This window comes from Oryctolagus cuniculus, chromosome 1 (genome assembly GCF_964237555.1).
Source record: "Oryctolagus cuniculus chromosome 1, mOryCun1.1, whole genome shotgun sequence".
Lineage (NCBI taxonomy): Eukaryota > Metazoa > Chordata > Mammalia > Lagomorpha > Leporidae > Oryctolagus > Oryctolagus cuniculus.
The window spans coordinates 226777205-226796076 of NC_091432.1; the positions used below are offsets into that span (position 1 = coordinate 226777205).

General features: G+C 47.4%; 1 protein-coding gene across 1 annotated transcript; it reads left to right on the forward strand.

Annotated features, from left to right (window-relative positions):
• The first annotated feature begins 16975 nt into the window (after nucleotides 1-16975).
• On the forward strand, nucleotides 16976-17974 carry OR5C1 (olfactory receptor family 5 subfamily C member 1). The gene has a single exon (XM_002720447.3). The coding sequence runs from the start codon at nucleotides 16976-16978 to the stop codon at nucleotides 17936-17938; it is 963 nt and encodes a 320-aa protein (XP_002720493.1). The 3' UTR covers nucleotides 17939-17974.
• Nucleotides 17975-18872: the final 898 nt, after the last annotated feature.

Genomic DNA, 18872 nt, shown 5'->3' on the forward strand with positions numbered 1-18872 from the left:
TTACCCAACACAGAGGAATACCTAATATGAGTCAGCCGGAGTCGCCTGGAAATGAGTGGGAAAACAAAAATAAAACAAAAACCAACAACAGTACCTCCAAGCGAAGACGGGAAAGGTGCAGCCCAGAGAAGAGAGGTGGGTCCCGGACTGCCCCGTAGCGTACCAGAGAGAAGCCGAGCACATCTCACAGCAGAGAGACCACCCTCTCTTGTCTGTCCCCTCCTTTTATATGAAAGGGGGTGGTCTCCCCCGCCCCCCCAAGCGGATATGCGCCCAGGCTGGGGTCTGAGCTTGCACCCTGGCGCGGAGGCCCGCATCTTGGGGAGGTGGGCGTGGCAAGCCTACAGTTAAAGAGACAGCGTCACGTTGCCGGGCTGCAGGAGTTCCGGAGTCCCGGCTCCCTTCAACTTTAGCTGACTGCCCAGTGACGTCCGCTCCGCTCCATGTTGAATGGTGTGGCAAAGACGTCCAACTCCATTTGCTTATTTTTCACATCCTTGAAGTTTCGCACGTTCACCGGCATTCAGCTGTAAATCATTCCAGGTCTGAAGGCAGCTGGGGCCCTGCCGCGTGAGTTCCTTGGTGCTGCGCGCCGCAGCGTGCCGGTCCCACGGCCAGGCCACTCGCTGTCGCTGGGCTCCCTTCATCTCCACGAGCTGCCTGGCTTCATCCCGCAGGTCCTAACAGCTGGCGAGCGGGCTTCTGCCCCCCAGGCATGAATCAGATCACGGCTCTCAGAGCCCAGATCGCCCAGGAAGTCCTTAAACCGGCGGCTACCAAACCCTGTTTTCGACAAAATGTCCACGCGACACTACCGCTGCGACAGCCGTGCACAGAGGCTGGGGGGTGACGCAATGGCACGTGATTTTTTTTTTAAGATTATTTATTGGAAAGACAGTTACAGAGAGGTAGAGACAGAGAGAGGTCTTCCATCCGCTCCGCATGGGGCCACGAACAGCAGCTGGGGCCACGAACTGGTGCCCCTATGGGATGCTGGCGACGCAGGCGGAGGCTTAACCTACCGCCCTAGCACCAGCCCAGTGGCACATGATTAAATCACTTGGATCAAGACAGAGAATTCAGTTCTTTCTGGACAACCGCAATTGAGCCTTTAGGCAAGGCAACTGTGGCTAGGGCTCCATTTGTAGTAAAGCCACTTAAATTTTCAAATATTAGCTTTTTTTCCACTGATAAAAACACGTCCCTCAAACAAGTCCTTAACTCTTGTAGCACCATGCACTGGCTCCCAGGGACAGCACTCCCTCCCTATGTCAAACTCTGCAGTTATCCCGTGAGTGAAAGTGGCCAGTTGGGCAGTATTATTACGTCTGTTGTCTCATCACAAGCCAGACAGCAAAATTGGAAACCTGCCGAATTCTCCAGTGTTCTTTCAGTATCTTGTGCTAGGTCAGCAGTATGATAGGAGACGGTTCTCCGAGACGCACCCTCTGCAGCGATTTTACTTGGCTGCTAACGACCACCGGGCTCTCCTTCACAAACTCTCGCTCCACAGGAGGCTCCGCTCCGCGCGATTAGCTTGCTGTCCGCATAACTCATCTGCATCGCGTTGTCTCTGGCACAACCAGGCTTGTTGTGATTCCAGACTCTCCTGAAGAGCACTGATTTTATCCAGATGCACTTGGCCTCCCAATGCACTGAGCTGAGTCTGTTTGGAGCCGTGATGTTGCTCCAGATCGGCTTTTCTCATTGTTGCCAATGCATTGCCAAATAGGCACACAGCTTCGCCTTTGACGTCAGTTAGAAAGTAATCATTTGTCCATTGTCTCGGAAAAATCGAAACTCTTAACCTTTTCTTTCTAGTCATTTATAGGATGTCACACCACTTCAGTGTTTGATAACTTTCCAGTGTGTGCCACCAATGATGCAATTATTTTGCTTTGATTGCTGTTCTAATCCTGCATGTTGGATTTGAAATGTATCCAGCGTTCATACCATCAACTCCTGAGGTCTTCGTGTAATTCCCTTAATCTTCCTCTGAGATTCTGTTTTTACAAGGATTGTTGATTGTGGATATGTGGATAAAGATTGGGTTGGAGTTATCTGTTGACATTATCATCAGTCACTGGAAGTCACGTCATCGATGTTGCAAGGAATCATCTCATCGCAACTCGGCTCACCATCACGGGGTCGCTGTGGGTTCACCACAGTGTGTTGACACTTTTGCAACATGTACACTCCCAGGCTGCCTGGCGTGGGCTGTCCTCTGAGTCACTGTAATACAGGCAGACAGGCCACAGGCAGCCAATGAGAGGCATACGTGTTTGTCCCATCACGTACTCCTATGTATCCTGTCCATTCCCATAATAGAGAATCCTTGCCTGTCCCTCAAAATTTTACCTCGTTATTATTTTATTCACTTCATATGAATTGATGTTGCTATGAAAAAAAAAAAGCTCCTAGATTTATTGAATTTCAAGTCCTGCCCAGGTTGCTCTGGCAAGACCAGACCAAATGATCTGACAGTCCTATACCACCCGAGGGCCAGATGTCCCCCAGCCCTGGCCTATGTACACATTTTCTTCATCTGATCATCAGCTGATGGACATCTAGGTTGAGCCCTTATCTTTGCTACCATGATTTGGGCTGCTGTAACTGTGAGAGTGTAGGTATCTCTTTCAAATGTTGATCTCATTTCCTTTGGGGATATTCCCAGATAGCTAGATCTTATGGTAGATACAATTTTAGTTTCTTGAGGAATCTCCATACTGCATTCCATAATGATTGTACTAATTTGCCATCCCACCACCAGTATATTAGGGTATCCTTTTCTCTACAACCTTGCCAACATTTCTTATTTTTTTTATTTATTTATTTTTTTGAGAACATGCTCTCTAACTGGAATGACCCATAAACTTTTCAAAGACCCATTGTGTGGATCTTTTAATTCCATTTTTCATGAAATTTTGAAGCCTGCATGTAAGCTTAATTGACTTATTCATCTATTCTTCAGGGTTGACCCAAGAGGACAATAGATAATGTATCCTAGAGGTCAGAGCCAATGTCTGTGGAAAGCAATAGCCTAGGGCATGCTCTCAGGATAAAAACCAGAGCCTAATAAGTGAATGTGCCCCACTTCCAGAGGCTATGAAGTTGGGGGGAGGGGCAGGGTAACAGGGGGAGGAAGGGGAAACTCAGTTCATTTGCCCAACGGGACTTTAGAATCCCTGTGGGCCAGTGACTGATCTGTGCCTCTCATTCTTCCCTTTTTCAAATGGGAGATTTTATTGTTCCCAACTATTCCGTGTATCTGGGCAGAGACAGTTTCTGTGTCCTGTGAAGTTAGGTAGGTTCTTGTGCTTTCTAGAACCCTGAGTCTAGTTTAGTGTTCTGTGTGCTGTGTTGAAATTCTGTATAATTTTTATAACAAGATACTGAACATTTTCATTCTGAACTGGGAGTCACAGTTTGTGTGCCAGTTCTGCTGGGGTGCATGGGGAGCAAGCGAGCTGTGTCTTTGGTTCATAGATCCCCAGGTCAAAAGAAACTCATCTGGATCTAATGTCAATCACAACATCCTACGCCTCGAACTTGACGCCATAATTTCACGAGACGTTGAGGGACCTTGGGAGGGACCTTTTTGTGTGTGGCATAGATGTGTTCAGTGAGTGAACTGTAGGGAATTGCATTAATAGCCCCAAGCCTTCACCCCCATTTCTCTTGTCCATAGCCCTTATCATAAGACTTTCCCAGTTTTTCTCACTAAGGAGGTAAAATCTACTTCTCTACCACTTGATGTGGGGTTCAGCCGTGTATCTTTTTTGAACAGATGTGACTCATGCAAGGGTTTAGAAAAATACTCACATACCTCCCCTTGCCTGTTGTTCCCTTGCCATCCCCATAAGAACATGCCTGGGGTACCCCGCTGGGGAATGCAACACAGGGAGCAAAACTCAGTCACCCAGTCATCTCGGCCAAGGCAGCCTGGATTAGCTGGACTGACTCCCAGACACGTATGCAGGTCTCAGAGGAGGAAAGAACTGCCTAATCTCTCCCAGCTTAAATTCCTGACTGCTGAGTGGCAGAAGTGCAGGTTGCTGGAAGCCCCTGAGGCTTCAGGTGTCTCTAGTTATGCAGGGTTGTTTTACAACAGGTAACTGATACAACACTTGTTACCATTAGTACATGATATGATTTATTGACTGAGTTGTTTGCTTGAATCTTTTGTTTATTTTCCTCCCTCTGCCAGTGTGTAAGATCTAAGAGGGCAAGGGCCATAGTTTCTTTGTTCTGTGATGTATTAAGAGCTCCTGGATTATTAATTATTTATTATACCTAATAAACATTTGTTAGATCAACAAATGAGTTTTCTCCCACCACAATCAATCACCAAGTGCTATTGATTCTACCTCCAAAGTGTCTCTCAAATCCCTACTCTCCAAATATGTTCTCCATCTTCACTGGTACCCCCAGGCCACCACCTCTAGCCTGGACCATCACTAGACTCCTCACTGGTTTCCTCTTCAACCCTTCCAATTCACAGAAATCAGTGATCTTCTGAAAATACAAATCTCATCGTATGTCAAGTCTAAAAAACTCTCAGAAAAAAAAAAAAAACTCATTGTTTGTAGTATAAAAAAGACAGACAGTCCACACGGTCTGAAAGCCTCCTGTGTTTGGCCACGCCCTACCTCTCTAGGCTCACCACACCTGTCCCTCCATCATTCTCTGAGCTCCAGACCCATGGGCCTTCTTTGATGTCCTCAAATGTGTCATTTGCAAACCCACCTCTGGGCCTTTGCACATGTTATTTCTCCCACCTGAATACTCTCTCTACATTTTTGTGTAGTTAAATCTCCATCTCCTTGAAAGCTACATGAAACAAGGTACCGTGGCTTTTTGCTCTGTCATTGCATCCCAAGCTCTTAACCTTAAGCTCAGAGCTCAATAAAACACAGTAAGTATAAGTCATGTCACGTCTGGCATTCCGTGTCTGGCTTTTTTCACTTAACATGATGTCCTGCAGTCCCATCCATTTTGCTGCAAATGACAGGATTTAATTCTTTTTTATGGCTGATAAAGTTCTCCTTAATTTATAGAAGATAAATAAAAACCTAACAGAGAATAGGAAGCACTCGAGCATGGGGGAATTTATGTCAGGTACCAAATCAGAGTTGGATCACAGGCGTAAGTTCTTAGTGTTACACAGCAGAGTGGCCGACTGTAGTTCACAACAACCTATTCTATGTTATGAAGAAATAGAAGAAAGGAAGGTACTCCAAGGCTTCAGCTAAAGGAACGTCAAAGGGGAAATGTGAAAAAAAAAAAAAAAAAAAAAAGGCCGGCACCGCGGCTCACTAGGCTAATCCCCCGCCTAGCAGCGCCAGCACACCGGGTTCTAGTCCCGGTCGGGGCGCCGGATTCTGTCCCGGTGGCCCCTCTTCCAGGCCAGCCCTCTGCTGTGGCCAGGGAGTGCAGTGGAGGATGGCCCAGGTGCTTGGGCCCTGCACCCCATGGGAGACCAGGAAAAGCACCTGGCTCCTGGCTCCTGCCATCGGATCAGCGCGGTGTGCCGGCCGCAGCGCGCCGGCCACGGCGGCCATTGGAGGGTGAACCAACGGCAAAAGGAAGACCTTTCTCTCTGTCTCTCTCTCTCTCACTGTCCACTCTGCCTGTCAAAAAAAAAAAGGGGGGGGGAGGGAAATGTGGTTTGATCAGTACACATGGAATACATGCATTGAAATGTTGCACTGTAGCTCAAAATATGTACAATTGTTGATAACAAAAATATTTAATACCAGTCATGTGAACTTTGCTAACGTGAGTAGCAGCCTAGCTGTAAGACATGCCATAGAAACGAGGTGATTCTAGGTTACAATTTCCCAGCCCATAGCCATCTACTCCCCACGGCCTGAGCCATTTGGCCCTAACGTCAGGCTCAGCCCTGTTCTCATCTCTCATGGAGTAGTTTTCAAATCTAATGGTTTTAAATACCTAGAGTTTTAAAAAGTCTCCTGTACCTGGGCCTGCCTCCAAGAGTCCTTATTTAATTTTCTGAGCTGTGACTTTATGCCTGGCCCTGGTTTCAGGTCGCTTCCAGTCCAGTGCTCATGAGACACAGTCATCAGTTTCACGCTCTGGTATGTGCTTCACACAGACAGAAAGGGGGTCTCCGCAGCAGAAGCAGGAGGGCTTCCTGGAGAAGGTGGTATTTGAGCTCGCTCTGCAACAAAAAAGCAGCACTGGGGCCAGTGTTGTGGTGAAGTAGGTTAAGCTGCCACTTGGGATCCCAAGAGTAGCATTTCACATCAAGCTGCTCCACTTCTGATCCAGCTCCCTGTTAATGCGCCTGGGAGGCAGTGGAAGATGGTCCAAGCGCTTGGGTCCCTGTCACCCATGTGGGAGACCCGGATGGAGTTCCTGGCTTCTGGCTTCAGCCTTGCCCAGACTTAGCTGTTGTAACCACTTATGGAGTGAACCAATAAATGGAAGATCCAGACAGAGAGAGAGAGAGATAGAGATAGATAGATATAGATATTATATATGTTATAATATATAGATATATTTTATATATGTATATATATGTCTTTTCCTCTCTATTGCTCTGCCTTTTTTGCCTTTCAAATAAATAAATAAAATATTTTAATAAAAAATAAGTTTTACCAGGGGGACAAGGAAGAGGCAGGACATTTTGGGCACAAGGAACAGTGTGAGGTCTCAGAAGAACCACGAGCCGTTGAGTTCATGTAGAAAGGCATCAAAGATTCTAAGGAATAATTAAAAACATTGAATCCCAAAGAACAGACAGGGAAAGGGAGCCGAGGGACTCCTCTCGTGGCGTGCTATGGCTGTCTTTCCCCCGCACAGAGCCTGGGGACCTATTCAGCCAAACTTCTCCAGTTTCTCCCAGAGACCCAAGAGTGAGTCATCCCTGGCATTCCCCTGCCACCTGCTGTCACAGAGTCCCCAGAGGACATGGAGAGAAAATCTCTGTGGGGCAGCAACGAGGGAAAGAGGGAGTGGAGGACACCGCAGAAAAAGGCCAAGTCTCCATGTTCCTGCCTCGAGGGTGGGGCACGTCCCTGCTGCCTCCCTGCGCCGTTCTGCCTGAAGCTGCCCCACTGGAAGAACCCCCCTTCTACCTCCACCTTCTAGGTATGTCCTAAAACACAGTGACAGACTGGTGTCTGCACCCATACGTATTAAATGTCTGTGCGCCAGGGAGGAATGAGCTAAGCTTGCGAGAGGCCAGGAGGCCAGCAGCACCAGATTTAAATGCACTCATGGGGACAGTGGATCCTTGAGAGAAGAGCATGAATCACAGCCAGGAACTCGGCCGAGAGAAAGGAGCCAGCAGGGAGAAGAGGCTAAGCGAAGGCTGGGATCCTAGGATGTGAAAGCTGAGAATACTGTCCACTATCACTAGGGTCTTACCGCTCAAAACGGTGCTGCCCAGACCAGCGGCACCACTGGGCGTTTGTTAGAAATGCAGAATCACAGCCCCTCCCCAGCCTTTGTGAGGCAGAAGCTACAGTTAAAGCCCATGTGGTTCCCATATACGTTAAATGTTAAGAGCTACTGCCGGGGAGACCCAGATCAGCTATGGTTCAGAATCAGCTATCACTTTTTTCAAGTACGGATTTCTGAGCCCAGCTGTAGATCGATTGTTCAGAATTTCTGGGCACTGTGTGTAGAAATCTATTTTTCCACAAAGCTCCACCAGCAATTGTGGTGACACCAGTCTAGAGAGTACAGAGGAGACCACTGGCCTGCTCGATCCAGACGTGGGAGGGCTGAGCAAGGACGTGGGCAACAACCAGCTTGGTAGTCCAGGAAGAGACCTAACTAAGGTTTCTACCCAGGTAACAACACTTAGAGAAGAGAACTAGGTATGATAAGCAAAGAAACCTGAGTTCAGGCCCCAGCTCCACCCCTTCACGGCTGCGAATCTTTGGACAAGTCCCTTCCCTTCATCAGAACTCAGTTTTGGTTTTGTTTGTTTGTTTTTTGCTTTAGCCTTCAAGGGAAGATACCCCCAAGCCAGGGAAGGGAAGGGAAGCTGGTGCTGAGATCAGAAGAACCAGGAGGGATCCCAGCTGTGCCACTTAGAGCACATCTGGAAGGGGTAGCAGCAGGAGGAGAAAGAGAGGCTAGAAGCCCAAGGATGTTGACCCAGACTGAGCGAGGCTGTGCACTGCACGTGTTGCCAGAGCGTGTGAAGGCAAAACGTTCCCCCAGACAGAGAAGTGGGTCCCGCACAGGCTTCCTGCAGTGTACGTTCCTGGAGGAGGAACAGTGTCCCAACAATGGTTCCTGTGGGACTAGTGAGTTTCCTAAGACACAGGACTTTCAAGACTAAAACGGAGAGACATTTCCTGGCAAACTGGGATGGTTGCTCACCCTAATCCTAGGTAGGGGTGGGAATGGATGGGCCACAGTCCCTTTGTTGCAGACTGGGAACTGCCTTCATCATCTAAGATGGATTTAGTGAGCCAGCCCCTACTGTGTGCCAGACGGCGCCAGGTGCTTGGCACTAACAGTGAAAGAGATGCTGCCGAGGAGAGGCTGTGCCTCGCAACTTTACCGTGACGTTAAACTCTGAGCTATCTTCAGCCCCCACTTTCTGCTTCTTTTTTAATAAAAGATAGTAATTTGTATCCTCACTTTATAACTTTCACCAAAATAGATTCCAGGTGGATGAAATATGTATCCATTAAAAAAGGAAACTCTGAAAGTACTAGAAGAAAAATGTGGGGGAATATTTGTTATAATCTTAGATAGGAAACCAGGCTTCTTTGTATGCCACACACTGATAAGCTATAAGACAAAAATTAATAAAATCAACCGCATAAAACAAAAATATACTATTTATAGAGAAGAACAGCCAGAAAGTTAAAAGATTAAGGACAGTTTCAATCCCAGGTTTCAGCACCAAAATAAATAAATAAATAAAAGATCTGCAACAAATTAGATACATATACGGATATATATATATAATGTATATCACAAAGACCTAATTTCCACAATATATAGTTTCTCTAAATTAATAGCAGTAGGAACCAAAAATTCAACAGGAAACTGGCAAGGAATGGAGAGTTCACAAGAAAAGAAATACATGTGATTCTTAAGTTTATCAAATAGCGCTCATTCTTACGGATCAAAAGAGAAATGGGAATTCAGACTACAATAAGGTACTTTCACATATCAGCTTAGCAAAGATCTAAAAGTCTGACCATTGGGAATGGCTATTTAACAGGCACCAAGTAATGGTTAGAGAGGGGTAAGAAGTCCTGGTGTCATAGTGCACAGATTGGGTGACGATAGGTAATGAAAATGTGCTGTATATTTTTCTTGAAAACAAGGTGGAAGAAATTATTTTGAATGTTTTCACCATAAAGAAATTATAAATGAGGAGATAAACATGTTTATCCTGATTGGACATGACACAATATATACCTGTAACAAACATTATGCGGTAACCCATATATGTGCACAATTTGTGTATGTTTTTAAAATTCTTTAATTAGCTTTTTAAAGTCTGAAAACATGGAAAATGTGGTAAGGCATCTATTGTTATGCATGCTAGAGGAAATATAAATTGTTACAGCACTATTTAACAGCAATTTGACAATATCTAACAAATAAAATATATAGATGCTTGATCTAGCTTTCCTCTTCAAGGAAATTGTTCACATATTCCCACATGTGTACAAAATTGCACGTTTTTAATAGTTGCAGCACTGACTTTAACAGCTAAACATTTTAAATGGCTTTAATTTCTTTTTATTCTTTTATTTATTTGGAAGTCAAAGAGATTAAGAGGGACAAAGAGAGAAATCTTCCACCCACTGGTTCACTCCCCAGGTGCCCACAGCAGCCAGGACCCATCAGGCCAAAGCCATGAGCTCAGGACTCAATCCGGGTCTCCGATGAGAATGTCAGGGACTCAAATACTTGAGCCACCACCTGCTGCCTCCCAGGGTGTGCAATGGCAGAAACCTGGAATCCCAGAAGTGGAGCCAGGCCGTTAACTCCAGCACTTCAAAAGGATGCAGGCGTCCCAAGTGGCATCTTAACCACTGTTCCAAACGCCTGCTCCAAAAGGTTCCAAATAAACCAAGCCCTGCACCAATAGAGGACCAGTGAAGTAAATTATGATACATCCACTTAATGGAATACCACACAGCCTTAAAATGTATGTGCACTCTCCTGGAATGACAACCATGATATACTGTTAAATAGGGGTAGGGTGGGGGGGCAGAAAAACAAGGCATGGAAACATGTATAGGACACTAACCTAATTTTTTAAAAGATTTACTTTATTTATTTGAAAGAGTTACAGAGAGAGGTAGAGACAGAGAGAGAGGTCTTCCATCTAATGGTTCACTCCCTAGATGGCTGCTACAGCCGGAGCTACGCCGACCGGAAGTCAGGAGCCAGAAGCTTCTTCCAGGTCTCTCACGCGGGTGCAGCACTTGGGCCATCCTCCACTGCCTTCCCTGGCCACAGCAGAGAGCTGGACAGGAAGAGGAGCAGCTGAGACTAGAACTGGTGCCCATATGGGATGCCTGTGCTTCCGGCCAGGGTGTGAACCCGTTACGCCACAGCACCGGCCCCAACTAACATAAATTTTTAAAGATTGTTCACATTTTATGTATAATCATAAAATATCTAATACAAGATACACAGAAACTAGTAGCAGTAGCTGCCTCTAGAGAAAGGAAATGGAAGACTCAGATACAAAGTGGGGGGCAGACTTGCATTTTATTAAATATCTTTCAAACCCCTGGTATTCCATGCAGTATGTTGTGTTGCTGTTAAAAAAAGAGAGAGAGCAAAGAAGAACACACTAGCTTCTCTTTTTAAAAATATTTATTTATTTATTTATTTATTTGAAAGTCAGAGTTACAGAGAGAGAGAGAGAGAGAAACAGAGAGTGGTCTTCCATCTGCTAATTCACTCTCCAAGGAGGCCACAACAGCCAGGGCTGAGCCAGGAGCCAGGAGCTTCATCTGAATCTACCACACCTGGGCCATTATCTTCCACTGCTTTACCAGGCCATGAGCAGGGAGCTGGAGAGGAAGTGGAGCAACCAGGATACACACTGGTGCTCAGATGGGATCAGGTGCATCGCAGGTGCTGGCTTAACCTGCTATGACACAATGCCGGCCCCTAACTTCTAAAAACACTCACTTAAATTTATTATTGATATAGAATTTAATTTTTTAAACTGTTCCTTTAGTAAAAACTATGAAAAATCCAGACTTGAGCAAGTGGAGATTGGTTCTCAGGGAACTATGTGCCTAACCAAAGGAAAGCAGTTGTGATTCACCTCTTCCACCAACCCCAACTCTCGGGCGACAACTTCCACACACACACTTCAACAAGAAGCATTGTAGGGCTAGTTTGAGTCCGGTGAGAGTGAGTATCATGATGGAAAACCAATGTCTTGACCTTGACCACAGGAGGGGGGCATAGCATCGACCTTACTACAAATTCTCCATCTCTGGCGTAAGGGCTCCAACCATGAGACTGTATTGCACTACCCCATCTGATGCTAGCCTATGTTCAATTGCAGGATTATTTAACTTCCTGTGAGAGTAAATACCTTTAGCAGAGGTGACTACAGAAAACTAAAGGGATACTGTGACGGAAAACATCATAGGTTCCTTAGCATTTAGCCAAAGTAAATTGTAATGGCCAAGAATTGAGTCATAGACAAGACTAATTAAATTGGACATGAAAGTATAATCTGGACTTGAACAGGAATGGAAAAGGAAAGAGAAGAATCCCAGACAAGAGCAATCATTCCAAAAGGTCAGAATAAGCAGACCTAGCATTGGAGACAGGGGAGAAGGGCGAAGGAGATCCCACCAGAGCAAAGGCGTATACAGAATGAACAATACTAGGAAAGGCCTTTGTGAGGCTGCTTTGCTGAGTTCAGATTTAGCTGATGCACAGTGAAAGGGAGTAAAATGGTTACACAAGGCTTGACTCAAGAAGCAAGAGTGGAGAGGGGGTATGGTGGTCAGCAGGGAGACCAGCGGGGAAGCTCATACAAAACACGTTCATGGGGCCCAGAGCAGGAACATGGCAATCATGGAGAGGGATCAACCAGTACAGAGGCGTGACAGGTGGCCTGCAAGGAGAGCATGGGAACCGAGTCGCCCTCAAAAGTTAAAGACCCTTCTCTGGGCCCCACTTTCTTCAGCCGTGGATGGATACATAGGGAAGTACCTGCCTCACAGGGATGCCATGTGTGTTAAATGAGATCACGAAAGCCAAGTGTTGGCCCGTCGTAAGTCATTCAGCCAACTGCAGAGAAAGAGACGCACAGAGGGAGACGTATTCCCCACTTCAGACCACACGGAGGTCTGCTTATGGTTGAATGTGTATGACTGTTGCATTAAGAGCTCTCTCCTCCCACCAACCTGAAGATTCCACGAGAGCAGGGACAAATCTGTCTTGCCTGTATCCCGTGTACTCACAGAGTGCCGGTCTCACAGTAGGGTGTTGATAAGTATCTGTTGAGAAGAAAATTAAAGGCGGATGGATGGATAGGTGGATGCATACATGCATATGTACATACAAGGATACATAGGCTTCAGAAGATTTAAGCCCAGAGATTGAGAGCTCAACGTGGAGTCAGACACAATCAGAGATGTTGGAAAGATTAGAAAGGATAAGAGATCAACTTTAAGCTAAACGGATCCAGGAGCCTGGAAGTCCAGACACCTGCAGGCTTCTAGTTCCTCTCTAGCACTGGGGAGCTGCTAAGGACACACGAGAAGTGCAAACTCCTGTTTCAGGGGCAAGTTCTGCCCACAACCACACACCTCCACCCTAGAACGTCAGGATTGCTCACCAAGGACAGTAGGGCAAGTGAAGTGATTGCAGAATTGTAGTCTGTGTACAAGCACAAACACACACTCTGGCCTACCACATTTGGGGGATCCTTGCACCCCAAAATTTCAAAGCAACTTAAAATCCCTGAAGTCTCGTTGTCCCCATTATTTTAAAAGATTTACTTATTTGTTTGAAAGGCAGAGGCAGAGGCAGTGAGAGAGACACAGAGGGAGATCTTCCATCTGCTGGCTCACTCCCCAAATGACTGCTGAGCCAATCTGAAGCCAGGAGCCAGGAGTTTCTTCTGGGTCTCCTACGTGGGCGCAGGGGTCCAAGCACTTGGGCCATCTTCCACTGCCTTCCCAGGTCCATTAGCAGGGGGCTGGATCAGAAGTGGAGCAGCTGGGACTCGAACCAGAGCCCACATGGTTACTGGCATTGCTGGCAGCGGTTTTACCCACTGTGCCACAGCGCCAACCCCTTTTGTCTCCATTTTACAGATGGAGAAATGTAGACGCACTCAAAGCAGCTCAGCTCGGCACTCTGTAAAGGTGAGTGGTGTGTGCTTTCCACGCGGTTGGACTGAAACACACAAGGAGTTGGCCAGCGACTGGGAACACAGGACATCAGTCAGGCAGCCACGTGGGGCTCCTGTGATTTCTCTAACCCAATATCCACAGATCCCCTCAAATACTTTATTCCTAAGGATAGAGGGCTGCATTAGGCATGCTCTCAGACCCCAAGGTGCTCAGTTAGGTGAAGGGAGACAAACACTTAGGTGCAGTAATTATAAAACAGTGGAGCACCAAGCAGTACAATACAATGACCACTAAAATGTATTCCTCCTTGTACCCTTTGAACAACATTTCCCTTTCCCCTATTCCTTCCCTCCCCTTCTAATAACCACCTTTTCCTTCTATTTCTATGAGATCAACTTCTAAAAATTCCATATGGCAACCACAGTGAATAATAATTTATGTTCCAAAATTGTCTTTAAAAACAGATTGTTAAGTACCTAAACAATGGTACATGCTAAGCTGGTGAGGTGAGGGATATGTTAGTTAGGTTGACTGAATCTTTCTACAATGTATGCATTGATCAAAACATGACATTTTCCCCCATAAATAAACACAACAGTTGTCAATCAAAATAAATTAATATGACAACTTATCAGTAGGCTTTTGACATTTCCCTACATTAAAGCATATAGAGATTCCCTTCCTGTGGGCCTATTGACAAGCATTTATGTTTGACTAGTGCCCAACTATTGCATGCTAGAAGCCCTTGAACCCTCATGCAGGTCCCCTTGGGTACACGTGTGAGAGTTTTCCAAAGTAAACACCAAGAAATGCAATTACTAGGTGCTGTGGACTTTATGCTCTTGTTCCCCAAAAACTCATCTTGAAGTCCTAACCCACAGTATGAAGGTACTTGGAGGTAAGGCCTTTGGGGGATAATCTGGTTTAGTTGAAGTCATGATGGGATTAATGCCCTTATAAGGGGGAATGCACAACTGTGGGAAATGTTCCAACTGGCATTTCCACAAGCACAACTTCACCCACGTGTTTTATTGTAAGAATCTCTCACCCCAACTATGCGTTGTAGAAAGACCCTCATCAGCCTCACCAGACGGTGGTAGGTGAGGGAGGGAAGGAGGGAAGGAGCCATCACTCAGCTCCACGCCCTTTGCAGCACACCTGTTGCCTCTGTGAACCTCCCTGGAGAGACACAATGGTTCTCACTGTAACAAAGAGGAAAGTGAGGCTGAGGAAGGTGACCTGACTTGCTGGAAGTTACACGCCAGGAAGCAGCAGAGCCCGGACTCAATTCCAAGTTCTGCATGCTGCGAAGGTCTGCAATCATTTCACTGTTCCACAACCTCCGCTAACACAGACTGAGCCCTGATCATGCACCACAGGGCCACTCTTAGCACATAGTAACTCTGAATAAGTGTTTGTTGAATGAATATTGAACTGGGAAGCTCAAAGTCCATGGATGAGACAGACACGTAAGAACTATTTGCGGTCGGCACTGTGGCTCAATGGCTAATCCTCCGCCTGCGGCGCCGGCACACCAGGTTCTAGTCCCAGTCGGGGCACCGGATTCTGTCCCAGTTGCTCCTCTTCCAGTCCAGCTCTCTGCTGTGGCCAGGGAGTGCAGTGGAGGATGGCCCAGGTGCTTGGGCCCTGCACCCCTTGGGAGACCAGGAGAAGCACCTGGCTCCTGCCATCGGATCAGCGCGGTCCGCCGGCCACAGCGTGCCAGCCACGGCAGCCATTGGAGGGTGAACCAACGGCAAAGGAAGACCTTTCTCTCTGTCTCTCTGTCACTGTCCACTCTGCCTGTCAAAAAAAAAAAAAAAAAAAAAAAAGAACTATTTGCAATAGAAGAGTGACATATTGTGATACATGTAGGCTCCAGTAGGGCAGGGCACGGACTAGGGAGAAGTTTAGCTTCCTTGGGGTAGATGAGGGAAGGCTTCACAGTGGAGATGGTTTTTGTCAAACGCACAAAAAAATGAAATGGGTTGTAGGCAGAGGGAATGAACGCAAAGGCCCACAGGGTTGCAACTTCAGGGAATTACACTGATTGCCTTAAAAATCGCTTCCTTCCAGTATTGAGCCAAAGCATCCAACTCAGGTCTAGTTCCATTCGTTGGACCTTTGTTAAAGGCATGTGTCTGCCAGGCCCCGTGTAAGAGGTTTTACACGCACTATCTCATTGAATCCTGCAGCTTCCCCCAGCCCCTCTCACTATGCAGATGAGAACATTGAGGCTCAGAGAGATGAAGGATCAGCCTAGGAATACAGTCATGTTCTCTGTTCTCCAAGATTCAAAACAGTCTATGGGACTTCAAAATACTCTAAGCAAAAAGGGAAGTAAAAGATAAGTTTATTTTGGTGCGAAAAAAATTAAAATCCATGCATAATTTTTTCAGAACATACATTTTCCTTGAACTTTTTTTTAAAGATTTATTTATTTATTTATTTATTTGAAAGTCAGAGTTACACAGAGAGAAGGAGAGGCAGAGAGAGAGAGGTCTTCCATCTGCTGGTTCAATCCCTGATTGGCCACAACAGCCGGAGCTGTGCCGATCTGAAGCCAGGAGCCCGGAGCTTCCTCTGGGTCTCCCTTGCGGGTGCAGGGGCCCAAGGACTTGGGCCATCTTCTACTGCTTTCCCAGGTCATAGCAGAGAACTGGGTCAGAGTTGTTGCAGCCAGTACTCAAGCCAGCATCCTATATGGGCTACGCCACAGCGCCGGCCCTTCCTTGAACATTGTGAAGACCCCTCTTACCAGGCCACTCCTTTCCTAGGTCTTTCTCCAATGGAAAGATGTCCCCTCAGCCGACGACAAAACCATAGCTGGATGTTTCTGTCAGGAGATTCTTTCTGCCCCTTCCACTGTCTCTTTTCCTCCCTGGATAACCAGAGAGAAAGAATTCACATGGAGTCACATCATCTCCAATCCTAGGCCAGACACTGATGTCCAATCAGACTACTGGATATTCATCCATTTAACAAGTTTTTTTAAAGATCTATTTATTTATTTGAAAGTCAGAGTTACACAGAGAGAGGAGAGGCAGAAAGAGAGAGAGGTCTTCCATCCTATGGTTCACTCCTCAATTGGTCGCAACAGACGAAGCTATGCCAATTGGAAGTCAGGAGCCAGGAGCTTCTTCTGGGTCTCCCACATGGGTGCAGGGGCCCAAGGACTTGGGCCTTCCTCTACTGCTTTCCCAAGCCATAGCAGACAGCTGGATTGGAAGTGGAGCAGTGGGGTCTCGAACTAGTGCCCACATGGGATGCGGAGCTTCAGACCAGGGCGTTAACCTGCTGCACCACAGCAATGGCCCCTCATTTATCAAGTTTTTATTGAGCCCTTGCTATGTGCCAGGTGAACTCCTCTGTGCTGTGGATGTCAAAGCAAGTAAAACAAACGGGATCCTAGCATTCATGATGGTGACACTGCAATGACTTTGTAGCATCAGTCAGAGAGGTGTTGGGAGGTCCTGCGGCTGGTCTGAGGTCGCACGGGAGTTTTGTGGCACCGTTAGGACTGACCCCCAAGTCTGCTCAATGCCTAGGACACGGCGCTTTCTCCCCACGGGGGCCCTGCCTTTCTCTCATCTCCCCCTTGCTTTGCCTCTCCCCAGTTTCTGTCCAGCAGGATGAACCTAGGGAACTTCACCTGGACGGGGGTTGCCCCTGCTGAGTTCATCCTCCTGGGCATCACAGATCGCTGGGACCTGCGCGTCACCCTCTTCCTGGTACTCCTGCCCGTCTACCTGGGGAGCCTGCTGGGCAACATGGGCATGGTGCTGCTGATAGGCGTGGACGCCCGGCTGCACACACCCATGTACTTCTTCCTGGCCAACCTCTCCTTGTTGGATGCCTGCTATGCCTCGGCCATTGGCCCCAAGATGCTAGTGGACCTGCTGCTGCCGTGTGCCACCATCCCTTATGCGGCCTGTGCCCTCCAGATGTTTGTCTTTGCAGGGCTGGCGGATGCTGAGTGTTGCCTGTTGGCAGCCATGGCCTACGACCGCTATGTGGCCATCGGAAACCCTCTGCTCTATACAACAGCTATGTCCCGGCGTCTATGCCTGGCCTTGCTGGGGGCATCAGGACTGGGTGGGGCAGTGAGCGCCTTTGTCCACACGACCTTCACCTTCCGCCTGAGCTTCTGTGGCTCCCGGGAGGTCAACAGCTTCTTCTGCGATATCCCTCCCCTGCTGGCCATCTCATGCAGCGACACCAGTCTCAATGAGCTCCTCCTCTTCGCCGTCTGTGGCTTCATCCAGACAGCCACGGTGTCGGTGATCGCCGTGTCTTACGGGTTCATTGTCGGGGCTGTGATCCGCATGCGCTCTGCTGCGGGCCGTCGGCGAGCGGCGTCCACCTGCGGCTCCCACCTCATGGCCGTGGCCATGCTGTACGGGACGCTCATTTTCATGTACCTGCGTCCCAGCTCCAGCTACGCCTTGGACACTGACAAGATGGCGTCTGTGTTTTACACCCTTGTCATCCCAGCTCTCAACCCTCTCATCTATAGCCTCCGCAACAAGGAGGTCAAGGAGGCCCTCCGGCGGACCTTGACTCGATTCTGCTGTCCAGGACAGGGGCACCGGTGACCGTGCCGAATGGCTGGTTAGACACGCGTGTGAACCGGCGAAGACCCTGGTCTCTTACCACTGTGGGTAAAGATGCATGTTCCTCTGGCTGGGATGTCTCTTTCCATTGTTTAAGGGATTGGCGAGTGGATGTGTGCAGGAGGAAGGCAGGAACCCCAGTGCACCCTAGTTCTGGACCCGAAGGCAGCACCAGAACCTGGTAAATGTCGCGATTGAGCCGCCTCGGATTCCTTACATCCAAGACAGGAAAACTCCTAGATGTTAGTCGACGGAGTCAACGGGCTTATTTGCCGTCTGCACTGTGAAAGGCTGATGCCCCAGAACGCCAAAGGACAGCTGTGTTGGCGCCAAGTGTTCCTAGGTTTTTGCCCTAAGATCCCCCAAGGCCAGCGAGTCTGCTCTTGCTCCCCGTGGCTTCAGCAGAGCGTCGCCAGAGCCCCCTCTGCCAAGCACCCCTCTCTTGCAGCCTGTGCCTTCCGTCCCTCAGGAAATGGCTGCACAGCAGCCGAACACACACAGGCTCACTGCTGAAATCCCAACAGTTGGGTTTTTGATTTGGCCAAGGTTACACCAGCCCAGGCATAGGACAGAGGTTGGGAAAGAGCCAGAATTATGGATTTGGTCAGAATCGGGTTAGGATTAGGGTTCAAATAAGAGCAGGGGCAGAGTAGGTGAGGGTTAAGGTCAGATACAATTAAGAAACAATCAGATGAATTTAGGGTTGAATTAAAATGATGTAAATTTAATTATTTAGATCATTTTTATTAATTTTTTATTAATTGAAGATTAATAAATTTAGAAATTAATAAATTTAGAAATCAAAATTTGGATAAGCTTGGTTCTTTGTACAAATATTAGGAAGATTTTAGAATTAGTGCTAGAGTGTAGAACTAACTAAGATTGGAGTTCTAGTTTCATTTTTATTCCTAAAGCT